The 19,384-nt window shown below is 48.9% G+C and overlaps 8 protein-coding genes across 8 annotated transcripts; 3 read left to right on the top strand and 5 right to left on the bottom strand.

Moving 5' to 3' along the window:
* Positions 1-313: 313 nt before the first annotated feature.
* GGS25DRAFT_496544 (uncharacterized protein) lies at positions 314-1,851 on the top strand. The gene is made up of 3 exons (XM_049261529.1): positions 314-335; positions 392-705; positions 890-1,851. The coding sequence occupies exons 2-3, from the start codon at positions 666-668 to the stop codon at positions 1,405-1,407; spliced, it is 558 nt and encodes a 185-aa protein (XP_049115959.1). The 5' UTR covers positions 314-335; positions 392-665; the 3' UTR covers positions 1,408-1,851.
* Positions 1,852-1,881: 30 nt separating this feature from the next.
* Positions 1,882-3,481, bottom strand: GGS25DRAFT_496542 (GPN-loop GTPase). The gene is made up of 2 exons (XM_049261528.1): positions 3,211-3,481; positions 1,882-3,103 (listed from the first exon to the last, which is right to left on the bottom strand). Exons 1-2 carry the CDS (start codon positions 3,256-3,258, stop codon positions 2,213-2,215), a joined length of 939 nt encoding a protein of 312 aa, XP_049115958.1. The 5' UTR covers positions 3,259-3,481; the 3' UTR covers positions 1,882-2,212.
* A 1,661-nt stretch (positions 3,482-5,142) lies between these two features.
* GGS25DRAFT_340787 (S-adenosylmethionine synthetase) lies at positions 5,143-6,812 on the top strand. The gene is made up of 3 exons (XM_049257957.1): positions 5,143-5,467; positions 5,556-6,221; positions 6,283-6,812. The coding sequence occupies exons 1-3, from the start codon at positions 5,399-5,401 to the stop codon at positions 6,742-6,744; spliced, it is 1,197 nt and encodes a 398-aa protein (XP_049115957.1). The 5' UTR covers positions 5,143-5,398; the 3' UTR covers positions 6,745-6,812.
* A 1,814-nt stretch (positions 6,813-8,626) lies between these two features.
* Positions 8,627-9,418, bottom strand: GGS25DRAFT_523080 (uncharacterized protein; the record flags this gene model as incomplete). The annotated part of the gene is made up of 1 exon (XM_049264362.1): positions 8,627-9,418. One exon carries the CDS (start codon positions 9,416-9,418, stop codon positions 8,627-8,629), a length of 792 nt encoding a protein of 263 aa, XP_049115956.1.
* Positions 9,419-10,251: 833 nt separating this feature from the next.
* GGS25DRAFT_532652 (uncharacterized protein) lies at positions 10,252-11,613 on the bottom strand (the record flags this gene model as incomplete). The annotated part of the gene is made up of 1 exon (XM_049265608.1): positions 10,252-11,613. The coding sequence occupies one exon, from the start codon at positions 11,611-11,613 to the stop codon at positions 10,252-10,254; it is 1,362 nt and encodes a 453-aa protein (XP_049115955.1).
* Positions 11,614-13,075: 1,462 nt separating this feature from the next.
* On the bottom strand, positions 13,076-14,387 carry GGS25DRAFT_496540 (haloacid dehalogenase-like hydrolase-domain-containing protein). The gene has a single exon (XM_049261527.1). The coding sequence runs from the start codon at positions 14,131-14,133 to the stop codon at positions 13,276-13,278; it is 858 nt and encodes a 285-aa protein (XP_049115954.1). The 5' UTR covers positions 14,134-14,387; the 3' UTR covers positions 13,076-13,275.
* An 87-nt stretch (positions 14,388-14,474) lies between these two features.
* Positions 14,475-16,349, bottom strand: GGS25DRAFT_496539 (transcription initiation factor IIF, beta subunit-domain-containing protein). The gene is made up of 4 exons (XM_049261526.1): positions 15,796-16,349; positions 15,455-15,731; positions 15,199-15,401; positions 14,475-15,143 (listed from the first exon to the last, which is right to left on the bottom strand). The coding sequence occupies exons 1-4, from the start codon at positions 16,090-16,092 to the stop codon at positions 14,790-14,792; spliced, it is 1,131 nt and encodes a 376-aa protein (XP_049115953.1). The 5' UTR covers positions 16,093-16,349; the 3' UTR covers positions 14,475-14,789.
* Positions 16,350-16,494: 145 nt separating this feature from the next.
* GGS25DRAFT_496530 (uncharacterized protein) lies at positions 16,495-19,097 on the top strand. Its single transcript, XM_049261525.1, has 8 exons — positions 16,495-16,688; positions 16,904-16,943; positions 17,073-17,132; positions 17,199-17,243; positions 17,318-17,794; positions 17,851-17,962; positions 18,018-18,073; positions 18,178-19,097. Exons 3-8 carry the CDS (start codon positions 17,081-17,083, stop codon positions 18,726-18,728), a joined length of 1,293 nt encoding a protein of 430 aa, XP_049115952.1. The 5' UTR covers positions 16,495-16,688; positions 16,904-16,943; positions 17,073-17,080; the 3' UTR covers positions 18,729-19,097.
* The last annotated feature ends 287 nt before the right edge of the window (positions 19,098-19,384 follow it).

Here is a 19,384-nt window from a genome sequence, read left to right as displayed (position 1 = left end):
GTGGGTCTAGTACATGGTACTAAGCTAGTAGCCAATTAAACGGGGTCTGGACCAGGTTGTTTCATGGTCCGTCCCATTAAATCGTCATCACCGCCATTACAAAGTGGCCAAGCGCGTGCAAGTTGGATCCAATCTCTTTTGTTCTTTGTTCAGAACTTCAGCAGCTTGGGAATCCTTGGAAAGTAAATAAAATGAAATAAAAATAAAAAAAAAGAATTATTGGGAAAAAAAAAGATCACAACCTCACGGACCTACACACACACACACACACACACACACACATAACTAAAGTTTGCCTGATCACATACAGAAAGAGGGAAACACCCACATCCACTCACCCACCCACCTTTCCATCAATTCATCTAGTTATCTAACCCTCCATTCAACCATCCATCCATCCATCCATCCATCCATCAGTCAGTTGGTCACTTGGTCACTACTTACTGACTTATTAACTACATACCATACATCTATCTATCTATCAATCTCTCTCTTTCTTTTCATCCACCACTCACAACGTGATCGGGTTATTTCTCGAGGGTTGATTCAACAACAACTCTTATTGCTGTACTTGAACAACTTACGAGTTTCTTACAACCATTTTTGTTCCTGCTTCTATATCTTAAACCTCGAAGCCCGAGACGCAAACAGGAACAGGCGAAACTATGGATAGAAGCGATATCTGGGTTCTCGACGTCCTTAATGGTAAATACTAGACCGGTTCATCATCTTCCCTGATTCACACTCCATTCATCACGTCTTTCCTACCTAACCCAAAGAAATTACCTTTCCCCATCATCCAAGCACACTCTTAAACCAAACCCCCAGACAAGTCCAACAATAGTAAGCAAGAAAAAGCAAGCTAATCGGCTCAACCCCATCTACCCAGGCTTCCTCCCAGAGAAGACCATGGATCTCCTCCAAGAACAAATCCAGAACCCGCAGACCGCCCTGCAGGCCGTGTGGGAACACACCGCGTCCGCCGCCGCCAAGGTGACGGCCCTGCTCTCGCCCGTCTTCGCCCCCTTGCTCGCCCGCGCCCTACAAGCCTTACATGACTCTCCCGACGTCGTCGTCATCGGCTTCCTCCTCGCCTTCTTCGTCTTCGCCCTCCAGCTCATCGCTTGGGTACACCGCACCATGATGTACTTCACCCGCCTCGCCTTCCGCCTGCTCGGCTGGGCTCTGGTGGCAGCCCTCGTCGCTTTCGTCTGGCGCCGCGGCCCCGAGGCTACCATCCGCGATGCCGTCGTCGTCGTCAGCAAGATCGCCGGCTACGCTTCGTTCGTCAAGGATGTCTGGTGGTCCGAGTACCAGAAGTTCGACGCCCAGACGAAGCGCGGTGGTAACCCGGGCCAGCGAGCCCCCTCGGGAGGATACAGCCGTCCGGGAACCGCTGGGTGGTAATCCATTTTCATCGTCATCATCATTTATCATTTTGCTATTTTATCATTTCTAGTATAGCGGCTCTACAGGGGCGAGAGAAAACCAAGAAAGAAGACGAAGAACAAAAAGGGAAGAGAAGAAAAAGTATTATTCATGATTTGATGAAATGGAACAAATGACTACCGGGGTTCGGTTCGGTTTCGGGTTGGCTTGGTTTGGGATGGGATGGGAGGATTGGGTTGGGTTTAATCAATCGTCAATCATCAATCATCGTCGTCGTCGTTGTCTATAATGCCACGTTTTGTCTTTTTTTCCTTTTCGGAGAGAGAGAGGGAGAAGAAAGAGTTCACGATTATCAGGATTTGCTGTTGCTCTTTGCTCTTTTACTATAAAAGAATGAAGAGAATGAAAATGAAATTACCAAATACCTAAAAACACATATATATAAAAAGCTGTTCATTACAATATGAAGAAGTGCTGTGCTGTGTTGTGTGTCTTGTATTCACTTGATTTGATTTGCTGATATTGGTTGGTATCTTCCAGTAAATGTATGTACCTTTGAAAAAACAAACTACCTACCCGCCAGTACGCCGTCGCTATGCTTTTGTATGTATGTACATCCATCCATCCATCCATCCATCAAAATGCCCATTTTCCCCTTCCATGTGTAGGTAGGTAGGTATTTATCCTTCCTTTTACGTGAAGTAACATAACAACCCTTCCCTCCCTAGGTAGTCCTGCCACCCACAACCATAAAACACAAACCTTTTTTTTTTTTTTTTCTCCATGATCTGAACCGTGGGTGAGTGATATGATACGACACGTCTCAGCCATCCATGCCAACCATATTCTCCATGGCACCATCATCATCGGCGTCCGCAAACTCGTCATCCTTCAGCTCCTTGGGCTCCTGCGCCTCGTGGTACTGGATGCAGTCGTCGATGTAGCTCAGAATGGCGCCGACGCTGTCCTCGTCCTGGACGTCCAGCTTGAGGTAGCTGACCATGCTGAAGTTCTCAATGAGGTTCGCGACAGCCCTGTTGAGGCGGCGGAAGCCAGCGCCGCGCATGACGGCGCGCTTGTCCCGCGGGTCCGACGCCTCCGTGGCCTCCTCGGTGTCGTTCTCGGATTTTAACCGGGAGAGCTCGGCGGGGTCGTCGTCGAGGAGGCCGACGTCGGGGGTCAGGAAGCGCTTCATGTCCTTTTTCCGCACCTGGTCTTTGACGAGGTCCATCTTGGACAGGATGTTCAGGTGGGGGACCTCGAGGGTGATCATGGCGCTCATGGCGGACAGGGTGCCGGAGAAGAACTTGGCGCGGTCGACGACGAAGGTGGCCTCGAGGAGGTAGGCGGCGCACAGGCGGATGTCGAGGGAGCCGGAGCGGGTGAGGAAGCGGACCAGGGCGGGCAGGATGGGCACGTGCGTGTACAGCTCGATCTGGCCGGGCATGTCGAAGATGATGAGGTATTCCTCGGTGAGGGAGTCGAGGGCCTCGGTCAGGAAGTCGAGGTTCTCCATCAGGAACTCGAAGCAGTAGATCAGCCCGCCGTTGGGGCCCAGCCCCATCTCCTCCATCACGTCTTCGAGGGAGATGAGGTCCTTGATGTCGAGGTCGGGGGTGTGCTCGAAGGTCTCGGCGGCGGGGTCGAGGTTCACGTAGAAGCAGGAGCGCCGGTTTAGTTGCAGGTGGGTGATTAGGGAGGCGCAGAAGGTGGACTGGGGGATGTGGTTAGTTGATGTATACCTTAGGTTGCTTGAGGTTGGTAAGTAGGTAGGTAGGTAGGTAGGTAAATGAATAAAAATAGTGAAAATCACATGCATACCTTGCCGGCCCCTGCAGGGCCCATTACCATGACCCCAAACTTGCTCATGATGTGCAGTGTTGTGATGTTTCTCCAGGCTTTGGAAGCTTAGGTATGTACCTCAGGTACTGTATGTAAAAACTGATTATAGCAAATTAATCGGCGCCGTTTAAAGAAGCTAGGAGATGACATACGGGAGTGTGGTTAACGTTCAGCCTCGTGCCGGGTGGTTCAAGGGAAGATGATCGCCGCTTAGCCACTTGAGGAGGTTTTTTTTTTTTTTTTTTTTTTTTTTTTTTGGCTTTGGAGCTTGGAGGGGTAGCAAAGGTTGCATGTGTACAAGATGGTTGGCTGGCCCGAGCACTAGAGCCCAAGTCTGGAGTGCTCTGCATTGTGGCACCGCACGTGCTTGGAGAAGGTACGTACCTAGTACTAGGTAAGCTACTAGGTACTGGGGTAAAAAGCATCCATTCAATCAGATCCCAAGGGTCCAAAGGTGGGGCAAAGCTGACGGGAATATCTGTGTAAGCCTCCTTCTCCAATCCATAGGGACGAATAATGCTGTTAACTACATATAAATGCATTCATCAAGCGAATACTTGATATAATCCATCAGCCCATTAAGGATTGGTTAAACGTGATAGATGGCCATACCAACTACATATAATAGGTATGGCGCAATATGCCCTAGGTATTATGGTCAAGCTACCTAACCTAGTATGTATGCATTTGCTTCTCACCGCCTTGATGGACCGGAGTACGCATACCTTTGTCTGGGCTGATCCCGGAAGAATTTTCCTATGGTCCGTTTTAACCCTACATATGTATGTAAATATATCTAGGTACTATGGTAGCTAGTGTACTATGTATTGAGATTGCCAATATCTATCGAGGGGCATCTACAGACAAAGATCAGGGAGATCTTGGATACCCCATGAAATAACGCAAAATGTCGTTCTCTGACGGGCCGTGATGGATAATAACGTATGTGGCTATCTAGATGATATATTACCTAACCATACAGTCCATATGTAAACCTTGGCTGGTCGGAGACCGAGTAAACGTAGGTATGTATGTACTATAGTACAAATCCCCCAACCGACCATGGAGAGGTGCCGACGTCGAGCCCCTGTCAATTCACACACGTAGTGCACGTTTTTGAGAGGGGCAGCCGTGGTAGTCAGGGATTAAAGAGACCTCAGTAGATGGAAATGCCCCGCGTACTACATGTAGGTAGAACATCAATGATGGTAAGCAACGACAAAGATCGGAGGTCGGGAACCGGCCAGACAACCGCCATCGCTAGTAAGTAGTATACTAGTATTACATATGTAGCTATTAATGTACAACTCACGCACTTATGCTGACAGCCTATAAGTAAGTAGCGCGTGATATTACGTATTCAAGAGGCATTATATACTTGAACTCATATTCGGACTGGGTAGGGAATATATGTATTGTAACCAGATACAACTAACCCAATGGAGTTACTTTATCATACTCCAGGGGTTTTGCAAGATCCCGTTCAACAGAGAAGTTACTCCGAACAATCCCGCTGCCTCCTTCTCACATTATAGAAAACTCCTTCAAAGTTTGCCCCATATTTCAAGTTGTATTTTCTTTTCTAGGACTAGGTACTCAAGTATTTATTACAATTTATTACAGTTTATTACAATTTATTACACCTAAACATTGAATTGCACCAACAACAGTTGAACATTTCAAGTTCCAGACTCCACATGCATCCCACCAAGCTCCAGGGACGGGGAACAAGAGATTCGGGGCTAACCTTGGGCAGCCTGGGTAGCTCAACTAAAAACTGCTAAATTATTTTTTTCTGCCTAGTAGCTTACCTGGAAGTCGGCATATTGTCCACGGTATTGTCGGAAATTGCGCCATTCGGGCTCAAGTTGCTACTAAGTACATAATTATACTCACTGTTCCTGGTCGCTTTTTTTTCCCCTGCCCCTCCGATTTTCTGTGTCCCCTCCGAAAGTAGAAAAAGGGAAGGAAAAAAAACTCCCGCTGCCCAAACTTTTTAATCCTCTTCTTAAAATCTTACTTCCTTTTCATCTTCCATTCCCCCCTCCTTCATAAACTTATTCCGTTACTTTTCTCCTTATTCCTTCAAATCAATTAGCATTGTGCTGTTAGATTTCCTGTTTCTCTCGCCCTCTCATAGATTACTATCTTCACACAGTTTCTCACAATGCCTGCTACCAACGGATTTGCTAGCTCTTTGAGCACTCCCCAGAACCCTGGGGCTTTCCTCTTTACCGTATGTTTGTCTCGTATATGCCTCACATTGACATTGACTCGATACCCAATCTTTTAATGGAGAGTCCTATCCTAACTAATCCTCGTAGTCCGAGTCCGTCGGTGAAGGTCACCCCGACAAGATCTGTGATCAGGTTTCAGACGCCATCCTCGATGCCTGCCTTGCTCAGGACCCCCTCTCCAAGGTCGCCTGCGAGTCCGCTACCAAGACTGGTATGATCATGGTTTTCGGTGAAATCACCACCAAGGCCAGCATTGACTACCAAAAGGTTATCCGAGCTGCTATCAAGGATATCGGCTATGACTCCTCGGACAAGGGTTTCGACTACAAGACTTGCAACGTTATGGTTGCCATTGAGCAACAATCTGCCGATATCGCTCAAGGTCTTCACTACGAGAAGGCCCTCGAAGACTTAGGTGCCGGTGACCAAGGTCTCATGTTCGGCTATGCCACCAACGAGACCCCCGAACTCCACCCTCTTTCTCATCTCCTCGCCCACAGGCTAAACCAGGCTCTGTCTAAGGCCCGCCGTGATGGATCCCTACCCTGGCTCCGACCTGACACCAAGACCCAAATCACCATGGAGTACAAGAACGACGGCGGTGCTGTCATTCCCCTGCGAGTCCACACCATCGTCATCTCTACCCAGCACAGCGAGGAGGTCACGACGGAACAGGTCCGAAAGGAGCTGAAGTCCAAGATCATTGACAGTGTTATCCCTGAGCAGTACATTGACGACAAGACTATTCTTCACGTGAGTATCCGTGCCCTGATTAGACTTACAACTGCTTCGTAATACTAATTATCATTTACAGCTACAACCTAGTGGCTTGTTCATCATTGGTGGTCCTCAGGGTGACGCTGGTGTCACGGGCCGAAAGATCATTGTCGACACGTACGGTGGCTGGGGTGCCCACGGTGGTGGTGCCTTCTCCGGAAAGGATTTCTCCAAGGTCGATCGATCTGCTGCCTACCTCGCTCGGTGGGTTGCCAAGTCGTTGGTCAACGCTGGTCTCGCCAAGCGAGCCCTAGTTCAACTCAGTTACGCTATTGGTGTGGCCGAGCCCTGCTCCATCTACGTCGACTCGTACGGCACCTCTGACAAGACTGCCGAGGAGTTGGTCGAGATCGTTAAGGCTAACTTCGACCTCCGACCCGGTGCCATCGCCAAGGAGCTTAACCTGATGCGCCCCATCTACAACCAAACCGCCAAGTTTGGCCACTTCGGCACCAACCAGGACTTCACCTGGGAGCAGCCCAAGACGCTCAAGTTCTAATCTATTAATGTGTTATAGGTTTCCGAAGGGGGAAGTTTCTCGGATTTATAGTAGCGGAAGAATCAACTTCTTTCTGCATTGCGAACGGCGTTGTTGGGTGATTATCTAGAGACATGGATTCCCTCATCGGAAAATGTCATGAAAATTTTAAGGGCACGGCAGCATGGCGTACGGTTTCAACATACCTGGTTTTGGGCGATGGCACAAATAAAGTGGCATCTACGGGGTCACAGGCCAGATAAAGGTGACGGACGATCACCGTTATTATCCGCATCACAATATTGAATTCAACACGACAAAAAAAGTCGGAGAAATGAAAATATGATACCAATACGTACCAAATATGAAGTCGAGAACATGTGATATTTGAATGCTTTTGTATATTTGTTGAATGCCTCTGATCTATACTTAAAGCCCTGCTCTTCCCTACCTCCACTATCAAATTGTGGTCACCATGTCTGGTACAAAAACATAACATAATCCACCGGCAAGTGGATTAGAATCCAGACGCATTAAAAACCGTGGGTAAGGGGGGTGAGTCTATAACTTTTGCGGCGGTAGGAGTTAATAAAGCATCTTATATCGCAGAGCTTACAGCAAGACATGGCTTAAGGGCTGTTATGTTACTAAACGTGTGGATTTTCATTATAGCTTCCTTCGCTAGGTGAATGTGATGGGACTGTGAAGCGTACACAGAATATGAGGGCGGATAGGGGAAAAGGGGGTAGCCCTTACAACTGGATCTAAACGTTTTCAGAATAACCTCGTTATTGTACTTCGGTACTCACATAGCTCCTAGTGGTTCGAGACTGAGATTCCAGGTATTAGGCATGAATGCATCAATAGACTGATAGACGCTGGGTCTATTCATCTCTACCTGCCTAGGTAAGGGTGTTTTACTGGAAAGAGGCTATTACACACGATGAATGCCCCCCCTTTAAAAGGAGTAATGCTAGGTGTAGATTACCCCCTTTCCGTGTAGATTGGCTTTTGGAACAATTGGCAAACGATCCCCACCTATTTTAGTAGGCGGTTTATTGCATCTCATTCCAAATTTTAACATAAACGGAAATGAAGCTATATAGTATCTTGCTAGCGACTATATGTTTAATCTCCAGCTCCGTCACTATAGTTGCCCGTGACCTTCGAATCTTAGAGAGGCGCAATACAGTTCGCTCTGGTATCCGAGCTCCTCATCTCCTATACAATCCTGTATAGGAGAGGAGATATCGCCGTGACCGGTTCCTTCTGGAAGGCCGGGATCGAAGCTCTTGCGTAGGCATCCTCCCACTAAGATCTATTTTTTCCGCTGTGAAGGTGCTAGAATGCTGGTATCCAGGTTGGAGATGAGATGCGATAAACACTCTAACCTAGTGAAATATGCGGGGGGGGCTGTTGCCAGCTGTTCCAAGAACCAATCTACACGGAAGGGAAGTAATCTATACCTAGCATCACGCTTTGAAAGAAGAGTCAGAGGTATCAGTATTTACTCTCCTAGAAGAGAACACCTAACACAGCGTTTATTATCTATGTCTAGAAACACACTTAGAAACAACTAATAACTCGCATTTTTGGTATGCTTTTGAAGTCGGGGGCGTTGTGTTTATCAATGATGGAGTTAGAACAATTTATAGAGGATTAAGGGGGGCATATCTCTCCCCCTTTTTCTATGTACATATATTATCAAAGGTAACTTTCGTATATTTCCAACTTTTATGCAGAACTCATCTCTATCTAAAGCCACATTGCTTTTAACTATATCCAGTAACCAAGGTAAAGACATAGTGGTGCTAACCTCTACCTACCTATCTACCAACCATCTCACCCAAAATGCAAAATGATACCACAAAGGGGACTATTTCCATCCACTCCACTTACTCACTTACATGAAAGAATGCTGAAGCGCCTCCATACCAGTGACATACTCCACATCATCCCACGTCTCGGCCGCCTCCTCCGACTCCCAGAACATCATCAGGTGCGCGTGGCTCTCCAGCCCCTTTTTCCGCAGGAACTCCCGCGCCGCGTCCAGCTCCTCCGGCGTCCGTCTCTGTCTTCCTTCCTTTGCAGCATCGGCTTTGCCACCACCACCACCACCACCACCACCAGACTTCGCCGTTGTTGTTGCTGCGCTCCCCCCGGTCTCCTTGTCACCACCACCACCACCACCACCCCCAGCAGACTCGATCCTACCACCATCGTCATCCTCCGCCTCAACTCCGAGCCCCGCCTCGTCCAGATGCTTCATGCACTGCCCGTACGCCGCGTCGAGGTGCTCGCGCAGCTCGCGCATGTGCTTCTTCGCGCGCGATAGCACGGCGTCCAGCGCCTGCTTCTTGTCCGCGCACCGCGGGCACGGGCGCGGGACGCGGAGCGTGTGCCGGCTGTGGGTTGTGGTTTCTTCGCATAGCGGCGCTGCTGGGGGTGGAGGAGCTGGGGTAGGGGTGGAGGAGGATGGGACTGGGGAGGAGGAGGCTGTGGGTGACGTTGAGGGGGAGGGGGAGGATGTGGGAGAAGAAGAGGCAGAGGATTTAGGGGCAGGGGGGGTACGCGGAGGCGTGGGCAACTCGGTAGAGGCGTCTAGGGCGCGCTGCGCTGTCGGACACAGGTGGATTGGCGTCCGGCTGAGCACGGAGTGGTTGCACTCGAAGATGGTCTTGCGGTAGGGACACATGGTTTCTGGTGAGAGAGTGGGGGTGCTTTGGGAGTAAAGGGGGTGCGGGATGCGGGGTGCGGCTTAGATGGATGGATGGTTTGCCTACCTAGGTTCCTTTGTTTTCTGTCCTCCTTCCAGGGAGTTCTAGTTTTGGTTCGATGGTGGGAGATACACGTGGGAGAGTTTGGTAGGCTGGTTGGTAGTGAGACGAGTGGGTGGTGGTGTGTTATCTAGTAGAGAGTTGTGGGAGGCTGTTATATGTGCCGTGGTTGACAATGGCCTTGTGTTCTTGTTTTCTCTCATTGTAAGTTGTTGGGAGGCTTTGTTCCTTTCTATTGATTAACTTAAAGGCACGTTGAGGACCTTTAGCTGGTTTCTTAACAAGCAATCTGGCATTGTTCTACGTCACGTCCACAGTACCGAGAAAGGAGGTACCTACTTAGGTATGGGCAGTACCGTTCCTCCTTTGTAACTACGAGGTATTACTAACAGGTAGGCACAAGAGCATTAAATGAGTACAGTCTGATCAGCCAGGACTCTAGCTTCAAGTTTGCCTAGGACCTATTCACGTGTTATGTATGTGCACACCACGGTCAAATGAAATTCATCGTTTTTATTTTGTACTTGTAGGCGGTGTAGTTTTGAGCTACCTCGCATGGAAGTCTAGCAACTTCACCTACATTCAGAGAGATACTGGATCTCTCTTAGCACACACATTCCAGCCTGGAGGGTATTTAAAGCCATTAGCATCCGTAACGCCATGCCCATAAACACTCATTCCATTCCTCGTGCTTCCTACGGGCGCCTGGAAGCCCTCCCCTCTTCCCCAAGCTCAACTCTTTTCCTCGTCCTCACTCTGCGGGATACACGCTAGCTCCCGCATACATGTTCTGCGCTCGGCGGCGGCGAACATCTCTCCACATCTCATCCACCAGCACCTCCTGGTCATCGTCACTGTAATCACCGTACTCAAGAGCCGGGTTCAGCATTCGGAACTCGACTTGCTCCGGGTCGAGGATAACCGCTCGGTAGTAGAGCTCTGGGTACGAGAACTCGTACACCACCAGGGGGCCTAGCCAGTGGCGGCGGCGTACCGCGTAGGGAGGCTGTGTGTGGCGCGAGCCGCGCATCACGAATCCCGCGAGTCGGTACCAGGGGTTGTGGTAGCGCTCAAGCGTGGCGCGGAGGGCCTCGCAGGCGCGGCGGAGCTCATTGCGGGGGAAGTCGTAGTGCGGCAGCGTGATCTGGAAGACGGGGCTGCGGGACGAGGTGACCGGGCGGATCTGGGGGCGCCAGAGCTCCTCGTTCATGCGCACCGGGTACATGTCGAATTTGACGCGAGGGTTGTCGTCCAGGCCTAGCTGCTCTTTGACGATGCGGCCGATGACTCCGACGAGCGGCTTGTAGGTACTGACAAAGCGCTGCTTAAGCTCGATCTCAGAACTAATTCTCACCCGCTCTGGGTCTTCGAATAGGTCCACTTCGCCGATGCTAAGTCGGCGGCGTCGAGTGCCGATTGGGTGTGGAAATGGACGGGGGCCGGGAGCCGGGGGCGCTGGGTGGGCATGGGGGTAACCGTGAGGATTATGCTGGTACGGGACTTGCGGTCCGGGTCCATTGTCGTAAGGAGAGAACGGGGGTTCTCGGAAATGAGACGGTCCTCCATATGGTGGAGGGCGCATATATGAAGCCGGAGCTCCATGGGGAGGCGCACTTCCATAAGCGTGTGGAAGGAGGCCACCAGCTTGGTAACCAGGATAGCTGGCCGCCTGGTAGTTGGGATATTGGGGATATTGGGGGTATTGGGGGTATCCCTGGTGCCACGGCGAATGGGGGGAATAGGGCAGCGATGAGGACACTGCTACAGTTGGTCGTAAATAGACTGGCGGCTCCTGGCGGAAATGAATCGGAGGAGGTAGTTGTACTCCGCTGGGACGACGGCGATGTCCAGCGGGAAACTCGAATCCATCTAAATCAGGATAAAGAGACCGGTCCCGACCTTGGGGCTGCTGAGTACGCCCTTGGGGCTGGGAACGACCCTGGGGAGTCGTCGGAAAACGTGGACTTTGCTGGACATCGGAGCCATAGATCTGCGGTGCTGGCGGAGGAGTAGGCACACGAGGAGGAACACGCTCAGACTGGGCGATGCCATCAGACTCGGAAGTCGAGTAGAGCTCGGCCTCAAATCTGCGCGAGAACTCCCGGCGGTTCATCTTGGGCATTGACTGGGTTAGGGATTAGTGTCCATGATGTGTAGAAGTTAACGTGAATGAGTGTGGATGAAATAAAAATGTTTGTACCTCAATAAATGCTCTTCGTTGAATTCGTTGAAGATAGAACTGATCAACGCAATATGTTGTTTATAAATATCGTGCTGAATAGCTGAAAGAGGTGAAAGAGGTGAAAGTGTGCTCAACGGTATTGGGTACCGGAGCAGAAAAATGGTCAGGTCTAGGGATTGTTTATGTTTATGTTTAGGTTGGACCCAGGTTTGGCGGCGACATAGTGAAGATGAGTATGGTGAATAATGGCACCCTTAGGCTAAGGGGGGTTGCCGCCATGAACCACGGTCAGGGTGGAGTGCTATGAAGGGGCTACAATAACCTGTGCAACTGGCACTGTTAGTCTAAGGTTGTAAGGGTGCAACTGATTCGTATAGAGCTTAACGACGGGGCCGCCAACTGGGACGGGCAACTACAGATAGTAATGATCTAAGTCATGGATTTGTATAAGTCAAATGCCCCATCGTCATTTGATGCGTATTCCAGATCATATATCGGACATAGATGCCGCGGTAGACAAAAAGCATTGTCATTTCTCGGCCTTTGTTCTGACCTGGCATTCGATTTAGGTACATAAGCTGAGGCTCGTGAAAGACATATGGCCATGACCCACTGCACAATAGTTAACATCGAGGTTTGAATCAGGAGAAAGCTGGTGCTAGCTAATATCAAACTGCATCTTGAAGTGCACGAGGCAGCTGTCATGATTCAAAGTTGATACAGCTCCAGCTATAAAGCACTACCGCATTGGCAAATCCCATTTGTGGTTATCTACAACATGAATGCTATCACCAGTCAACTTGACTGGTGTAGTTAACTTGTAGAGCCTCAAGTGGAGCAGTTGATGCCAAAAGGGGATAGGGGACATATGAACATAAGGTGGTACGTACTAGGTGGATATTTAAAAGGGTACCTAGTAATATGTATGTATCTATACAAAGACGAGAAGTATTGATTATTGCCTAATATTTAAGGCTCGATAAGCCTCATGAATTAGGCATCTGGGTGGGCGACGACTGGGGATAATAGAATGCAGGGCACTCATCTCAACATTTTTTTTAGTCCTCATAGTTTCTTATACCGTTCCCAAGGCATTTTGTAATATATTGGGTTGTAAGAGACAATTCTTGGCAATATAAAAGGAGATTTCGAGAAATCGTAGGTAATAGAAGGATTTGGACAATTAAAATATATATATAATACTTCCAATTTTGAGTACTTCCCATCTTGTTAATTTACAAACAGGATACAAAGAGAAATTGTTATTTAAGCATAGATGGCTTATATGACAAATTTATATGCAGTAAATATCTATTAGGGAAATGTTTGCATGAGAACATCGAGCAAACTGGCAGGAGCGTGTATATGATGATCTAATTATGAAGTGTCTGTAGTACCTTTGTCTTTTATTACATATATTTAACGAGAAAGGCACAAAGCACTAAATATCACCCTGGGAGATGCTGACTTATTAAGGGGCTAATGACCATCTCCTCGTAGGTTAGACACTGTAACCTCAACCGCGAGCAAGAGCAATAAACTACGCCGAATACATGTAGAAATGACAAGGTATAAATAAGTACTGAGTCAATATCAACTTAAGACAAATCTATCATCCGGTATATTCTCATAATTCGATGTCCACGCAAGCTTATTTTCCGTACTCTGATCCCTCACATGGGGAACCTCCTTTCCTATCCTCACCAGCGTCTTCAACAGCGAAGAATCATCCTGGTCCGCAACCACAAACCCCTGGCTCGTAGCGAGGAGACACTCCAGGTCTGTCGTCGAGTCACCAAAATAGACCGACGGTTTTCCCACCAACCCCTCCGCCCGAAGCGTGGCTTCCATCGCATCCAACTTATCCCTCGAATTCGTCAAGATCCGGGGCTCGTAGTCCCCTTCTTCCGCACTCGATGGATTCAATATCTCCGGCCCAGCAATCGCCCCATCCTCCCGTATATCATTCGCAATAACCCTCACCCCCTCCAACCCACCGCACGCGCCCTCGATAAACGCCGAGCTCCAATTGACCGAGAGCACCCAGACGCGCCAGCCCTCGCTCAACCTCCGTTCCACGAACCCCCTAAACCCCGCCCTCAGCACCACCGTCCCCTCCCTCACCAACCCCGCCCCCGCGGCGCGGAACGCAGCGGGCTCGATGCCGCGGAACACTTGCGAGCGGTGGATGCGGCCCAGCGATCTCTTCTCGACGCCTTTCAGCTGGCGGAGGAACGCCACTTCCTGGGCTGGGGAGGAGCGCGAAGATGCGGCGGGAGAGTACGCCTCCACGCGGGAGGTGTGGTCGTCGACGTAGGCGCGCACGACGCCGTCCCACTCCTGCGCGAGGTCCTCGCCTGCGGCTGCGCGGACGCCGAGGGCGAACTTGGCGAGGGAGCTGACGGTGTCTTGGGCGGTGATGGTGCCGTCGAAGTCGAGGAAGATGCTCATTGTTGTTATAGTATGATGTACGTGTGTGTGAGTGTGTGAGTGTGTGAGTGTGTGTATGTGTAAGTGTATGTGAAAGTAAGAGGTATTACGTAAGGTAGCCAGTTAGTGTGTGGTGACGAGAGGGATTGAATGTTCAAATATGCATGTATGTGACATGATGAATGTGGGGAAAAGGTACATACCTTGTATAGTAAGTTGTTGTATTTACCTACTACATAACCCAGGCTGAAGCATGATTCGACGATAGTTCCGGTTGGGCGGATCTGACCCGAGAAGTTTAAAGAGAATTGCGGGGACAAGGCACTGGAGTACATTCATGTGATCATTGCACGTGTAAGAAAGGGGTTCATACATGTACAGAATGCCAAAGTGTTTTTTGTCACCTATGGCAACTATATTACTTAGTACTTTCATTGACACACTTGTAAAGGCCATATCACATTCAAAGTCACCTTAGGTAGATACCTAGTCAGAGCTTCCAGAGACAGTGGCCACTTAACCGAGTCCTAGTCGTATGCTGCCGAGGGTATCAATATGTTGTACAAGGAAGCCCTGACGTATAAACAGTCCGAAGACGCCATAACTCCCCATCTCGTGCTCAAATTCTCCTAACCGCCACTCTCATTTGGCAACCGGTACGCTTACGTTAGCTCCTATCATGCCGGTAAGACGTCTTCCATTTCCGCGTCAGAATCAGAATCGTCCGCCTCAGGTGCAGTATCAGGAGCAACACCACCACCTTCAAGGATATTGAGAGCACCTTTGTGATCGTTATTCAGCTCCCAATGGTTGGCAAAACGTCCCGTCTTGTGCAGTACTGCTACTTCCTCCAAATTATCGCGTAGCCAGGCTTCTGGCTGGTTCAAGGATTGCTTGAAAGCTTTCATAGACCAGAAGTTGAATTGCTCGAAGCAACGGAAGATTTGGTCTCGCAACTCGCTCTTCGGTATACGAGCAGCCTTCTCTTCCTTCTGCTTCTTCGCTCCCTTCTTCGCCTCAGGACCAACACGCTGATATCATTAGATCATATAAAAAAGAAACAAAGATACGTCGGAGGAGACTTACAACAAAATTGCTGAATTTGTCGTGAGAAACGTGAGCACCAGCTTGGATGACACCAGTGGGCCTGGCAGAGGAGGTAAGGGTAGTGGTTGCCTTGGGCTTCATGGCGTCGTTGTTTCTTATGTTCAGCCAATGCTTCGCCTCGGCTGTCCAGGCGGGTCGACAGTTTAGTTCGTGGCGGAATCGACCTGCCAGAACGGTTCTCTCTGCGAACAATCAGTATTCTGAGATACGTATGAGGGAGAAAAGCGCTACTGACTGGGAATAGCTTTCTTGTAGCGAGGCTGGTATCTGGCCCTTCGACCGCGCTTGGTTTCAGGTTCGGGCTGCGCATTTTGGGCTGGACGCTCGGGTTTCGGTCGAAGGTACGCAGGAATATCGGTCGGTCCTTGATTCTTGGCCTTGTATCCGGGAAGATTTTGCTCAGTAAATAGAAAGGTGTTCGCAAGGCTCATATCCTTGACCTCGAGGGTGTACTCCTTTGGTATTTGCTGATGGGGGGCGAGTTGGTGGTCTAGCAAGACTGCTAGGTTTGACTGGGATTTGATCAATCAGAAATGAAGCATAAATTAGGATGGGGAATGGGAAAGGGCAAATCACATGAGTTCTTTCACCATTCGGACCCTTGTTATACCACCGGCGTAGAGTACCGATTCTAATCTCGGCATCATCATCCATGCTTTCCCATGCATCGTAAAGATACTTTGGGATATGAGTCAAGAATATCGAATCAGCTCCGGTATCATTCGCTTCATAGAATTCGAGATCTCCAGCATCTTCATAGACGTCATCCTCGGACATAGCAGTACCAGCAGGCGATGCGCCTACGCCATCAAGCTCGGGTTTGATGCCAGGCTCAGGCTTGAGGCCCTGCTCGTTCTTGACACGGGCGGCCATGTTGATGAATATCGACGACGGGGTTGGACTTGTTTCTCCTCGAATGTATTACTAAATTTGTCTAGATGAGGATTAAGAATCGGGGATTGTTCTTGGTAAGTGGTTGAATGGGCGCCACTTTAGGACGCGGTTTGTGTTCTTTGAAAGAATGATGTAAGTATAGTTTACTTAGTTTAGTGAGTGATACATGGAACTGTTCAACTTCAAGGTTCAAGGCCAATTGATTAGCCGCGAACGGATCAAGGGTACAAGGTACTTATGTAAGGTTAGGTCTGGTATGTTGAACATTAAGCAGGCACGTACATACAGGTTAAGCGTAAAACTTAAGCGTTAAGATTAGATAAGGAAATACGCGCCCCACCTCAATCATGCAATCCCCATCTTTCCCATCAAACCTAAAACTTTCCAAGGTTCAATGTTTAATGTTCTCATAAACATCGCAAACGAAGCACCAGGCACTAACTTTAAGACAAACGCGACGAACATATTGCCATCAACTCTTGGACATATTCTTCGAATATTCATAACCAAGTCAGAAAGAAAAGAAAAAGGATAAAAGAGAAAGAACAAGAGCGCAAGGAAGAAAAAAAATAGAGGTTTGCTCCCCTTCAACGATTAATTACTACCAAGTAGTTGTTTTTCAACTATTCACTTGCCTCCATCGAATGACGACATCCCCACAACCACGCACCAAAGTTATCAACATCGCCATCTGTGTACTACCTAGTAACAGACTAGGTATTCTAAGTTCTAGACATTTTCGATCCTCTTTGTTTATCACGGAACACGGTCCTAATTTTTCCTTCTTCAGCAATACAAGACAAAGACGTTACGCGAATCCCACTCATTAGGTACCTACACTTCGTCTTTGGAACCCCTCGCCACCCATCCCCCCCCCCCTTTTCACCCCTCGCAAACATTGTCTTTTAACATCGACGGCGCCCTTCCCCCATTTCATTGACTTACCATCTAGATTTCAGTCGCAATAATGTCAACACCCGAAGATCACGAGCTTATGGACAAGATCAGCAGACTAGCTGGTGCGTATTTTACGTTGAATACAAACACTTATCACGTATTTCACCATTTAACTCATGTCGTACTAGGAAAAATCAATCGCCACAAGGCCCAACAAGATGGCTCGAGCCTAGGTAGATACACCTCCCAGTCCGAACTCAGAGTCACGAACTGTTTACTTAGGTAGAGGTACTAACCTTGCTTCAAGATCTAAACCCTTCTTATCGAGCATCTTATCACCGTGTTACACCGTACCCCCCTCGCGGAAGCTATCGTGGTCGACGTGGCAGAGGAGCTCTTCCAACCTATCGCAACAAGACTCTTGTTCTGAATGGACAATACAAACCTGCAACTGATACAGGCGAAAGCACCGACGAGACTTCTAATCCGACTACCCCCTCATGGATTACCAAAACCGATCGCCACATGCAGCTGATCAACAGTTCTGTATACGAGAAGGAAACACAGCAACGCGCCAATGCCATGGAGCAAACCCTTCGTCAGAAACAGGCGCAAAAAAACACCCACGAGAAAGCTGTGTTTATGAATAGCATGCTTCAAAGTGGTGTTATTGCCACCCCATCAAATTCTAACTTGCCTAGTTCCGCTTCCCAATACGAGATCACCGTGGATGGCATCCGCTTTCACGTCGTGCAACACGGCAGCAAGCTTGTCAAGGCACCCAGTATGCGATCCCTTGTGTAGATGCAGCTCCAAATAGTCAGACTGACCAGCAACTAGACGACGTGAACCCTCCTTCGGCCACCCCCAAGGTTACCCTAATCGGCGGCGTCAAATTTCATCGTACCAAGCACGGCAACCTTGTGAGACACGGGATTGTGAAAGCGCAGCGGTATGTAGCCTGGTGCATATAGAAATACAGTGTTAAACGTTGACATTCATTTTAGTTTCGCTGGTGGAGTCAAGAAGGTCAACGAGCAGTGCAAGACCTTTTCATGGACCGGTATCGTCTTCCTCAAAATTACGGATTATAACCCCATCTCGCGACTCACGAAGGACTGCGGTGTGGTAAGACCCCCCGGTACAGATACTAACTCTTAGTCGCAGGTTCATGCCCGAAAGGGCCCCGATGCCGATACATGCACGACGCTACCAAGACGGCAATTTGCCGGGATTACCTCCTAAAGGGTAAATGTCTGCAAGGTGACGATTGTGATCTCTCACATGACGTTTCAGAGGAGCGAACACCTCTCTGCGTACACTTCGCTAAGGGGAATTGCCACAACTCAACTTGCTCGTATGTTCACGCCGAGCACTCGCCAGCGGACCCAGTATGTCGATCCTTTGGGATCTATGGATACTGCGAGAAGGGAGCGCAATGTCCCGATCGCCACGTATTCGAGTGCCCCGACTTTAGCAACACCGGTGTCTGTAATGTCTTGGGTTGCAAGCGGCCGCACATTGAAAGGGCAAGTGTCCTTCGCAAGGCGGGCAATCGCGTATCGGCAGCCGAGGACATGGAATTTGTGTCGAGCGATGACGAAGACGCTGCAGCAGACAGTGACGACATAGATTCGGACGAAGTCGAAGAGTTTGTCAAGAAAGATGATGATGACGACCTTGACTTTGTGCAGCAGAAGGATTACATCGGGTTCTAACGAATCCCATCGGATTGCTTTTAGTTACTGATTATTTAGGAACGCAAGAAGACGTGGCTCGCCATGGACGATATGCATCGTATCCGGGGAATTTCCAAAATACCCCCTTTAACTTGGTCTATGACCGATTTGGCTAGTATCTGAACGGCACATGCCATGGCTGTCGATGGCATTCGAAGGTTGCCTTATTCTCGTACAATGGTCTGTGATACCCCATTCCGACGCATTTCATTTGAGACAGTTTGGTAAAGAGGAGTTGATAGCTCCGAGGGAGGAAAGAAAAAAAAGAAGAAAAATTGCCTGGGTACCTAGGTATCTAGTAGATAATCACAATAGAGAAGAATTGTGCTTTGCACCTATACATACTTATTTTGGTAATGGTCTTTTATATGAGTGACAAGTGAAAAGAAAAGGGGGGATTATTCAGTATGTCGGTCTGATGATTGAATAAGGGGTTAGGTGCCTAGGTAGGTAGGTACCTAGCAAATCGTAGGTAGTAGGTACACGCACACCTAGGTACAGTAAATGGGTAAATCGACCCGCCATGGCTGGTAAAAGTAAAGGTTCGGTGCCTATATCCTACTAAGTAACTATTGTATTGTATTGTACAATATAATTTAGGTACATAGTACGTAGGCTACTAGATTTGACTTTAA

This window comes from Hypoxylon fragiforme (assembly GCF_022984875.1).
Source record: "Hypoxylon fragiforme strain CBS 206.31 chromosome Unknown GGS25scaffold_6, whole genome shotgun sequence".
Classification (NCBI taxonomy): domain Eukaryota; kingdom Fungi; phylum Ascomycota; class Sordariomycetes; order Xylariales; family Hypoxylaceae; genus Hypoxylon; species Hypoxylon fragiforme.
Note: the sequence above shows the minus strand (reverse complement) of the source record. Positions and strands in the feature narration are given on the sequence as shown.

Coding starts and splice junctions, on each gene's coding strand:
- GGS25DRAFT_496544 (XM_049261529.1), top strand. CDS start 666: ATGGATAGAAGCGATATCTGGGTTCTCGACGTCCTTAATG. Junction 706..889: donor GGTTCTCGACGTCCTTAATG/GTAAATACTAGA, acceptor CCATCTACCCAG/GCTTCCTCCCAGAGAAGACC.
- GGS25DRAFT_496542 (XM_049261528.1), bottom strand. CDS start 3,258: ATGAGCAAGTTTGGGGTCATGGTAATGGGCCCTGCAGGGGCCGGCAAG. Junction 3,104..3,210: donor GCCCTGCAGGGGCCGGCAAG/GTATGCATGTGA, acceptor CACATCCCCCAG/TCCACCTTCTGCGCCTCCCT.
- GGS25DRAFT_340787 (XM_049257957.1), top strand. CDS start 5,399: ATGCCTGCTACCAACGGATTTGCTAGCTCTTTGAGCACTCCCCAGAAC. Junction 5,468..5,555: donor CTGGGGCTTTCCTCTTTACC/GTATGTTTGTCT, acceptor TAATCCTCGTAG/TCCGAGTCCGTCGGTGAAGG. Junction 6,222..6,282: donor ACGACAAGACTATTCTTCAC/GTGAGTATCCGT, acceptor TATCATTTACAG/CTACAACCTAGTGGCTTGTT.
- GGS25DRAFT_496540 (XM_049261527.1), bottom strand. CDS start 14,133: ATGAGCATCTTCCTCGACTTCGACGGCACCATCACCGCCCAAGACACC.
- GGS25DRAFT_496539 (XM_049261526.1), bottom strand. CDS start 16,092: ATGGCCGCCCGTGTCAAGAACGAGCAGGGCCTCAAGCCTGAGCCTGGC. Junction 15,402..15,454: donor CTACAAGAAAGCTATTCCCA/GTCAGTAGCGCT, acceptor GATTGTTCGCAG/AGAGAACCGTTCTGGCAGGT. Junction 15,144..15,198: donor ACAAATTCAGCAATTTTGTT/GTAAGTCTCCTC, acceptor TAATGATATCAG/CGTGTTGGTCCTGAGGCGAA.
- GGS25DRAFT_496530 (XM_049261525.1), top strand. CDS start 17,081: ATGTCAACACCCGAAGATCACGAGCTTATGGACAAGATCAGCAGACTA. Junction 17,244..17,317: donor ACAAGATGGCTCGAGCCTAG/GTAGATACACCT, acceptor CCTTGCTTCAAG/ATCTAAACCCTTCTTATCGA. Junction 17,795..17,850: donor CAAGCTTGTCAAGGCACCCA/GTATGCGATCCC, acceptor ACCAGCAACTAG/ACGACGTGAACCCTCCTTCG.